General features: G+C 31.3%; 1 protein-coding gene across 1 annotated transcript; it reads left to right on the top strand.

Annotated features, from left to right (window-relative positions):
- Window positions 1-9,402: 9,402 nt before the first annotated feature.
- LOC18106646 (transcription repressor MYB6) lies at window positions 9,403-10,846 on the top strand. The gene is made up of 3 exons (XM_006372524.3): window positions 9,403-9,634; window positions 9,718-9,847; window positions 10,077-10,846. The coding sequence occupies exons 1-3, from the start codon at window positions 9,505-9,507 to the stop codon at window positions 10,549-10,551; spliced, it is 735 nt and encodes a 244-aa protein (XP_006372586.1). The 5' UTR covers window positions 9,403-9,504; the 3' UTR covers window positions 10,552-10,846.
- Window positions 10,847-11,161: the final 315 nt, after the last annotated feature.

The following is an 11,161-nucleotide window of genomic DNA, read 5'->3' as shown; positions in this document are numbered from 1 at the left end:
AAAATTTAATTTTTTTTAAATTAATATATTTTTTATATTTTCAAATCATTTTAATATACTGATCTTAAAAATAATTTTTAAAAAATAAAAAATATATTATTAATATATTTTTTGAATGAAAAATATTTTAAAAAGCAACCACAACTACAAGTTGAAATACAATAAAATATATACCTACCAGCTCCACTATGCTTTTGTTTAGTGGATAAAAAATTGAATATTGCTCACCGGCAGGCTTAAAACTACATCGGCAAGGATAGAGATGTCTACTTACCGGTAAACAGGCGACTCAAAATGAAACGCGTCCCTTATCCAATCTAACAGTAGGAAAGTCCCATCATTCACCTAAACGCCTAAAACCACCATTCCATTTCCTATCACAAACTTGCTGGTGAAATGGGATGCACGTTCAGCTTGAATAGTTTTTTTTTTTTTTTAATTTTTAAAGTTTCATTGTTCTAACTATAGAGAAAAAAATTTGGTTTCTCGAGCAATTTAACAGGGGAGAAAACTCTAATATATTTTGAAAGTTGTTTATTTTATATATAAATGTTTTTTTGAAAAATAATTACTTACAGGGCTATTTAAATACAACAAATTAAAGATATTATAATTAGTAAAGTTCTAATTAAATCCAATATTATCCTAATTATTTAAATAGAAAATAACAAATAAAGTAAAGAAAATCCCAAAACAATATTTTCCGGATCTAAGCTTGGTGTGAAAACAAAAATTAGTTGGCTTTTCGTAATCAAGCTTTGAAAACAATGTGATAAAATTTCAACTTTATTCAACTAACACTCAAATCAAATCAGATATTATGCTCATTTTTATTAAATTTCACATTGGATTTTTTTGAAAATATATCCTTAAAACACAAAAAATAAAAATAATACAATAAAAATAATTATACAAAAGAATAATAATAATAATAATAATAATAAGATGTTCTACTCCGGACTGTCTTAGTGTCACTACGAGAAGACAGTCATGAGAATCGTTGCTCTAGTAACTTAAGTGGTCTCAAGTGACAAGAATGCATACGTACGGTTTATACATACAATGATATATACAGGGAAACAACAACAAGAAGAAGAATGGATAAGACTTTGGGCCACAAACCAATTTAAAACAAGAAGAATTGATAAAAAAAAAAAAAAAAAAAACTAATTTAAAACCAAAAAAAATAATCAAAATTCGAGCCCCAAACACACAATAGAAGCAAATTCCACACTTTATATGCACATCACATTCTTCCAAAATTATCTGAGTCAGGCAACCGTGGATCAGACCCACATTTTCAAGAGTGGCCTTCTTGCTCCTATTAGAATACCCGTACGTAGCTAGTTGATACAGTGAAGGAGGCTATTGATGAGCTATAATTAGGAATTGCTATTGTCTCTGGTATTACCAGTGAAGTCACATGCAAGAATCTTTCGACATTCACGTACTACCTGCTTGAAGTACTCTTTTCCGCCATTGAAAGAACTCTTGAGCTAGCTGCATCAGCAGGCTCACCTTCAGTCACCCCTGTCCATATAGATAATGCGAACCATGGTTGGCATGTATTATGCACTAAAATGATTCATTCAACACATATTTTTGGAACGTTAGGCACCTGCCATCATCCCCATAAGCATCTAAAAAGACCTCATAAATTACTTACTTTTCTGAATGAGCTGTGATGAAGCTAAAATCTTCACACATGAATAACAACAACATGGAGATTCACCTTGAACTCTTATAAAAATTCTTGTAAGAAATCCCTAATTATTATAAATTTCTAAATAATTTCTGAACTCAAAATATTCTTGTCAAAAGTCCCTAATTATTTCATGTGTGATCATTAAAAGCCTTTCAGCATGTCCCGTGATCAAATTATCAAAACCCTCCTAGCTAGTAGCTTGGTAGCAGAACCAACCAATAGTTGTTGACATCTGTAAGTATAAAGCTGAGCAGGTGAACAAACTAAAGAAAAAGTCGCAAGGAGATTTCACAATAAACCAATGTTTGAATTTGTCCTACTAACCGTTCCTCACATCTTCTAACCGCTTCTTTATATTCATAAGACGGCAAGGACAAGATTTGAATCCCAAGCCCTCACCTGCTTTGCAAGCAGATTGCTGTATTTATAGACTTTGTAATCGATAGTAATCTCGCAGTCAAAATAATAACTGTTCTTCAGAAATGTAAAACTAGAAAACTGAGATGGTTAGCTCTTTTACAGGTAGGATAATGAATAGACATCAGTCAATCAATGTCCAAGAAAACAGTTGGGCTCCTCGGAGTTGTGAGCTATAGATTATTGTTAATTCTAGCACAGTCATCGGAAAAGCAACAACTAATGAACTTTCTCAAGGATAAAACAAATATATTGGACTGTTGGACAGCCAACTGCTGGTCAAATTTCAAGGTCATCAATTTGCTAATGAAAGTTCCAAAGGCTAAATATGTCCATCCATGCTGTGTTATCTCCTTGACTTCAATGTTTACTGTATCTAAGCTGAGCTTACATGATTTTGTAGTTTAGGCATGGGATGGAGGGTTCTTGAATACCAGTTATGAAATATCAACGCTGAATCTGTCTAACTTGGCAGGACCGTTTGCTGTCAACACGAAAGGCTGAGTCAGCCGTTCTTGATCATATGCAAGAGCTATTGTAGTACAAGCATCCATTGCATGCATGACTGTTAGATGGTAAAATTTCCATATAAACCTACCAGTCCATACTCTTGTCTAACCATGTGCCAACATTATGCATGAAATTCTAAAAGTGATGCATGGTGCTTTTAGAGGTCAAACCATAAAATATTATTTGAAAGACAAGAACAGAAAGTGAATACAGAAAAAAGGAAAAATTCATGGTGAAACTTCGTGGTATATAACTTTAATTTAACCCTTCTCTGCAGCTCATCCTGCACTATCTCCTCTTCCAACATGCAATGTGTTTTCTTCAACTATTAATTTGACAGCATATTGTATATCTTCTAATTTTAAGCAATAAATATATGGAAACATTATATATTTTCATATTCATTTGTCCTGTTGAGTTAAGTAGGGAAAATCTGGAGGAGGCAGCAGCAAGTTTACAAGTTGGTGGTTGTATAGTTTTCAGGTGGACTTGGCTTCCCTTCTGTGGATCGTTAGTGGTCAGTACAGCAATATCTTATTCAACATTTTCACCTGCTAGATGTGGGATGTTCTGCACTGCGCTCTCTCTCTCTCTCTCTCTGTGTTTTTCTAAGCATTCTGCAGCTCTTGTTTGTTGCATTAGCTTTATTCAGAATGGGGTCAAAAACATAATAATAATAATTGGATTATATGATATTTCACTCGTGAGGAGCGCAAACAAGGGGCTCAAACAAGGGGCTGTTAAAAAGGGAAGCAATACTCTACTTTTCTAGGAATTAAAGTAAAAAAAAAAAAAAAAAAAGAATTAAAACTATAACGTCTGTTCAAATATAACATTTCTCCGTTCCGACAACTGAAAAACAAAAAAATCTAGTTTTTCTATTTGAAAAATATATTTTAGAGATTCTCCGTATTTTTTCAATATAATTTTTCTACTATTTTTCAAGGAAAATGTATTTTTTAATATATACAAATTCTTTTTAACAATGCAAAGATTACAATTATTATTTTATATTTTATATTTAGTTTATAACTTTTTTATATTTAGCTATTAAAATTAGTATTTTTTAATTTTTAGTTTAATATAAAGATTTTTTTTTAGTTAATAATTAACATAACTTTTTTATAATAATTTATTAGTATTTTTAGTTTAATCATTTTTAGAAAACTGAAAATGAAATTTTTGAGTTTAATATATATATATATATATTGTTATTAACACACATTAAGTGATTTAACTTTGCTTCCTTATGCTTGAAATCTATGCCTTGTAAGCTTTTCTTGCCTTTGGTTTTTACAGCTTTAGCTTGACTATTTGACTCATGTAACTGTCCATGCCTAAAAGCTCTCGTATACCTTTGAGTCAATTAATCTCTTATTAAAAGTCCTGTGCCATGGGCAATATCAATGATCTGTTGAACAAATTTAGTACCTGGCAACATATTTTTGCTTGAAATTAAGCAACTTAGTCTACGAAAGCTGCTGAAGTTTGGGGCAGCCTTCTTGCCTCTCATTTTGTATACCCAAAAACAAAAAAACGTTGAACACAAAAAATGAGCGTAATTTCATTTAGTAAATCATAACCTTTTGCTTATGGATTCAAGTTCAAGTTAAAAAAAGGAGGAGGAGATGAATTCATGATCTAATAGTACTCTAGCTAGTGGTTAAGACTTGAGATTTGGATAGACACTTTACCATTCAAATTTGAGTTCATTCTCTTAGATTTATTTGAGTTTAGTTAGTATTTCAAGATAAAAAAGACATGATAATACATATTTTTTTTTAAAAAAAAAATAGATTAGCAGTTTGTTTGGGTTGGTAGCTCAAACAAACTTTCTTGTCTCCTTTTCTTTTAATTTTGAATTCTGAAAAAATTATTTGGGTCTGACCAATAGTTAAAACATTTCTAGTTATTGTCACGTACATTAAATATTTTCTTTCAATGCTTTCATGATCGATTATTTGAAAGTACACAATCTTATGTTGGGTTGGTGTCTCATTTTTAGCCAATGGTCTCAATGCAAAATACATCATGTTTTATGTAAATCAAACACCTTTATTCTCGATTAACAGTTATTTTTAGCCAACATATCATTTATAATTATCAATCTCTCCACCAATAGAGGATCATCACATAACAACTAATAGTGAAAACTAATATTTTCACTAATATTTAACTCTCTATATATTGAAGTGAACTGACGTGATCAAGGTCTATAAATAAATTGAGTCATCAGGTAAACACAGCAAGTCACAATTTTTTTTGGATTCAACACTTTTATACACTTCAATTTTCCTGCATACTATTTCATTTATACACCTGCTGATTTAGGTATTGGAAAGTCTTTTATTTTATGAGGGATTTATTTTTCAGGAATAATCATGCCCACATACCAAGTCCATATTCAAGTCCGCATGTTTTGTCCTATGATCACAGCTCGTGAAAAACTTAATTTTTGCATCAAATTTTTTCATGACTTAATCGGGATAAATACTAAAAAGATCATATAACTATGTTTGATTGAAGAAAAAGATAAAAATATAAAATAAACCTTTTTAAAAAAACAATTTTGAAATAAATTTTATACTTTTTTTTAAAAAAAATACACAAAGACAAGCCTCCTTTATCCCACTATCTTCATTTTTTTTTTCCGAGACAGTAAACAAACACCAAAGCCAAAAGAATTTATAACTTAGTTAGCATTCATGCTTCCTCAGTTTGAAAGTTTTTCTTTATTACCATTCACCAAACCTGGTTTTCTCAGCAAACACAACGAAATCTCATCAAATAATTTTAAATATGAAACTTTGAATTAAACTTATGAAATATCCTTTCAAAACTCATGTTTCGTGAATGGGCAATGATTTCCTTAAAATTTTAATGGCAAAAGTCTCCTGCAGCATTGAGGTTTTTTTGGTGGCCCACGTAATTTAGAATTAAAGATGTGCACGGAATTCTTGGTATTAAAAAAGCTCTTGATTTCCTTAATAATAATAATAATAATAAGTATAAAACACTATTTAGAATACAGAGTAAATAAACTCAACTTAAACCTATTCAATTAATAATCCGAGGAACATATTTGGATATAATCAAACCAGAATCATATGCATTGTATACTGTATTCATTTAGTTAATTGAATGCAAAATTAAGGGTACGAGGATATTTGAGAATGTGATTGTGATTGCATTTTAAAATATTTTTTGTGCCGAAATATATTAAAATAAAGTTTTTTTATTTTTAAAATTTTTTATTTTAAGATCAGCACATAAAAACTATTCAAAAATATAAAAAAAAATTAATTTTTTTTTATTTTTTGAGAATTCCAAACGATGCCTAATTAGAATCACTAGCTAGTGGTACTGTTTGGAATGCATCTCAATGACATCGCTGGCAGCACATGGAGACTTTCACTTTGGATTTTTTTTTTGTTTCTTGCATGTACTAGGGTTTTGACTTTCGATTAAATTCATAATTTCTCCAAAAATATAAAAACTTGTACTCATAACTATGGATGACTGATTTGCCATCACCTACAAATTTTGTTACTTACATTCATGCATGTATTTGATTACACATGACACTATATACACACACATGTATAAGCAAATTAATCTATATCCATATAATATATATCACCATTTAAGTTAATTCTATAACATTTACACTACATTAACAATTCAATGCAAGACTAAAAGTTAATTGAGACTATCATTTTTAAATTGTAATGCTGTTTATCTTTATTATAAATATATTTAATGACAATTATATAAATTGAAAGAAATTTGTATGAGTTTTATCAGTGTTATTAAACTCGATCCCACTTGACCTTGGTTTTTTATTGAACCGGGTGAGACATGATCATATCATACCTAATTGATTTAATAGGTCAATTCATGACCCGGTCAAATTAATCTCAAGTGAGATATGATTTGATTTTTTTTAACAATATCATTTTGGATTGATCTAATTGTTTAACCAAATTTCTAATATCTATATCAATTGAGAGATATCTATATGAATTTTATCAATGTTATTAAATTCAATTTGACTGAACCTGAGTTTTATATTGAACCGGGTGACACTTGATCAAATCAAACTCAATTGATTTAACATATCAACTCATGCAAATCTCGAATGAGATATGATTTCATTTTTAATTTTTTTTTAAACAATATTATTTTGAACTGTAAAAGTTATTCATGTCATCAAATACTGTTAAGTACATAACATGATATCATTCATATAATGTAGTAGATAGAGTGATGATGCACCATTCTGATGGTGAAGCCTAAAAATATTTTAATAGGATATATCCTTAGTTTTTAGTGAAATTAAGGAATGTACGTCTTGGGATATGCATAGAAGGATTCAATCCATTCGGGTCATTTGCTACTCCTTATTCTTGTTGGCCGATAATACTCATGGTCAACTTGTCACCGAGGATGTGTATGAGACCGAAATTCATGTTTTTATCTATGGTCATACCCGATCTTAATAGTCTATATCAGAAAATAGATGTTTGTCTTCATCTGTTGATTGATGAGTTTAAACAATTGTGGTCATCCAAGGCTTTAACAAATGATGCATCAAGGAAATATAAGTTTCAGATGAAGGCAGATTTGATGTGGATTATCAATGATTTTCTTGTATATGGAATGATTTCTAGCACGTATAGAAAACTAGAATATTCATATTGCATAGAAAATAAAAAAATGCCTTCACGTCAATAAATGGTGGTAAAACATCTTCTTTTGATTATCATAGACGGTTCTTATCATCAGATTACAAGTACATAAAAAATATAAAGGACTTCTTTGTTGGCAGAGTTGAAAGGGATGCTGCACCGCTGCTATCGTTGGGTGAAGAATTGTACAACATGGTATCAAAGTACAAAGATATTATATTTGGTTTTCATTCCGGTAATTAAGCAGAATTTTCTTGGTTTTGGTTTGACTCATAATTAGGTAAAACAAAGTATTTTCTAGGAGCTTTTTTATTGGAAGACTAATTTTCTCCGACATAACTTTGATGTCATGTACATTAAAAAGAACGTGTTTGAAAATTTTTTAACACGATTATGGACGTGAAAGGGAAGACAAAGGACAACATCAACGCTAGAATGAATATATCTTTGTTCTGTCACTGTAAAAATATGGAGTTGATTTATAATGAATCATGGGTTGCAAAGTCCAAAGCCAACTTTGTCTTAGGAAAAATTACACAGTTACTTGTCTACCAATGTCTTAAGAGTCTATGTTTTTCTAATGAACATGCTTCAAACATATCAAGGTTAGTGAATTTAGAGGATTGCGAATTATATGTAATGAAGAGTCATGATTATCACGTGTTTATGAAAACACTCATTTAACTAGCTCACCGAGATTTATTGTCAAATGGGATATGAGATACACTCATGGAGAACAATTACTTTTTTAGAGATATATGCTCCAACAAATTGCAGACACAACACATAGAGAGGCTTGAAATGAATATCGCCTAGACAAGTTGCAAACTTGAAATGATATTATCTTCATTGTTCTTCGACTCAATAGAGCATCTATCCATACATCTATAATTTGAGGCAAAATTTGAAGGCCCAGTCCAATATAGATGGATGTATCCATTCGAGAGGTTAGGGATTACATATGCATCGTAATTAAAATTCTATTTTCTTTTTTTTAAAATCAAAACATTTATTTAATTTAAAATATATATATATATATATATATATATATAAATTATTACTAACAGGGTTACCAACAGACTCAGACCGTCGGTATATTCTAGAGAGTTGGAAAAGAATTATTACAAATATTACTGTCACTGTTTACTCACCGACAGAATAACAGACAATTTGTTTGATGTTTATATGTCAAATTCATCAATGGACATACCGACAAATGAAAAATAATCACTGATGGAATGACATATGATTTTTTTATCGGTGATATATTATATTTAGCGATGGAAGTACTGACAGAATGAAGTGGGTAAAAAATTTTTTTGCGCGCTTTGTCCGTTAGTAAATTCATCTGTAAAATTATTACCAATAGACCATAAATCACCAACAAGAATTTATCCGACGGATTATTTCCTTTCATGAACCCGTCGATAAGTTTCATGTCGACAAACTATGAGCATAAATACTGATAGAAAATTATGTTGGTAAATCTAAAAATTCTATTAGTGATTGTTTAACCCAATTTCTGACTTGAATCTTTGGTTGGATTACTGTACGAGACATTGTTATGTAACTATGAATTTTACTAACAATTATGATATAAATCTATAAACATTGAATATAAAAGCATTTTTTCAATTGCCACTGTCACTTAAACAAATGTGTTTTTTATATACAATATAAGTAAAAATATATAACAATCACTATTAAAATTAAGAAAAATGTCACAAAAAATATACAATAATGTCAATTATAAAATATAAATATTATAATAAATATCTATTATAAAATTTAATTTATCAATTTTTTTGAACAAATGCCATTAAAAATTATTTTTTTATAGTAAAATAAAATAATTTATTATTCACGTTACCAAAAATTACACAAGTAAAGAAAGTGATAGGTACTTAACGGCAAGCAACAAGAGCTAGCGTCAAAGGAAGTAGCTTATCCACTCTTAACTGTAGGACATTCTCATCTTTCTAACTCACCTCAAAACCACCAGTCCAACTGTCCAAGTCAACCTTCCAAGCGCTTCACACCCTTCCTTTTCAACTACTTCTATAAATGCATATCTCCCCTGCCGTCGACTCGACTCCTTGTTTCAGTCTTTCCCAATTTATCCTTGCCTCTCTCAATCTCTCCTGCTACAATTCTTGGAGTCGGTGAAGGGAGAGTACCGGAGCTATGAGAAAACCATGCTGTGATAAACAAGGAAATAACAAAGGAGCTTGGTCCGTGCAAGAAGATCAGAAGCTCATTGATTATATTAAAACTCATGGTGAAGGTTGTTGGCGATCTCTCCCTATGGCTGCAGGTATATATATGTTATATGTGTTAGCAATATTCAATCTATCTATATATACATGCTGAAGAAATTTGTGTAATTCTTCTCATCAGGTTTGCACCGCTGTGGCAAAAGTTGTAGGCTAAGATGGATAAACTATCTTAGGCCAGACATAAAACGTGGTAACTTTGGCCAGGATGAAGAGGACCTCATTATCAAGCTACATGCCCTCCTTGGAAATAGGTACGATCTCCCTCTAAATAAAGGAAAAACATAGGCCCGGAGGGCATCATTCACATATGGTCTTTCAAACACATCCATGGCATATATATTGACCTTTCAAGGGGTTGGTCTGAAGGTCAAGGATGTGAGCGATCGATTCCTCTTATGGCTAGATGCAAACAACTTAATGTACTTATGTTTAAGATGCATAATATGCTAAAGCATGGTGTTAATTTGTGTGGTGCTGTAGGTGGTCATTGATAGCAGGAAGATTACCAGGAAGAACTGATAATGAGGTGAAGAACTATTGGAACTCCCATTTAAAGAAAAAGCTGATAAACATGGGAATAGACCCAAATAATCATCGGTTGAACCAAATTCTTCCTCGTCCTCAAACTGAGCCTGCTCCTGTTCTTGCAACATCAACTACTACGGGGTCTAAGAATACTATTACCACAAGCAAACCAGAGAAATCATCAAATGATGACAGTGATAGGGTTTCCGACACAGCCAGTTGTCTTGAAGATGATTATAAGTCTTTGGTGAAACAGCAAGTTGCTACTTCTGGTTCCTCGAACATTAATCTTGATCTCACCATTGCAGCTCCAGCTTCTCCTGGTCATAAGACCAGTTTTGGAAACGAGCAACAAAATTGCAATTGGGGCAAAACTTGCCAAGTTGAGAGCGAGCCAACATCATTGCCGACTCTAATTCTCTTTAGATGAGGCAATTCCTTGCCAGCCATGGCATGCAGTGAATTCAGTTAGTTGCCTGATGTTCGTGGAAATTAAATCAGCTAAGATGTTACCAGCTAGGTTTTTTTTTTTTTTTTCCTAGCTAGTTAACTAGATGGAGAATTATTTTGTCGATAATTATTACCACCTTTATTGCTGAACAGTTAGAGATTAATTTAATGTAACCTAGCTACTTCTGTTGCATTTAAGCAATAATTAAGAAAAGGGAGGATGGATGGCTAATTAATCTAGCTCCTGATTAAATAAATTAACTAGGGTTTCAGCTTCTTCATGTGTGTACACATGGCTAGGATTATAGTCTAATTATTAATAACTTGTATGATCATCAGAGTACATATTACATTAAGATTTAATTTCTAATTTATTTCTGGTCAATGGATCTTCGATCCAACTACTGGTAATCTATGGGTAGGCAATGTTGTAATTAATAGGATTTTCAAATTTCAATGATTATAATGTGTGCCCTAAGGGAACTCATTTTATGTTTTCCTAGATAATTAATATTACCAAGCTTGGAAGGTTGACGGAGGAGCTAGCTGGTGGGTACATTTCAACATTAATGACAAGAGGAATTTCATAT

Source organism: Populus trichocarpa, chromosome 17 (genome assembly GCF_000002775.5).
Source record: "Populus trichocarpa isolate Nisqually-1 chromosome 17, P.trichocarpa_v4.1, whole genome shotgun sequence".
Taxonomy (NCBI): Eukaryota; Viridiplantae; Streptophyta; class Magnoliopsida; order Malpighiales; family Salicaceae; genus Populus; species Populus trichocarpa.
The sequence above is the reverse complement of the archived record's forward strand: the minus strand, read 5'-3'. Positions and strand labels throughout refer to the sequence as shown.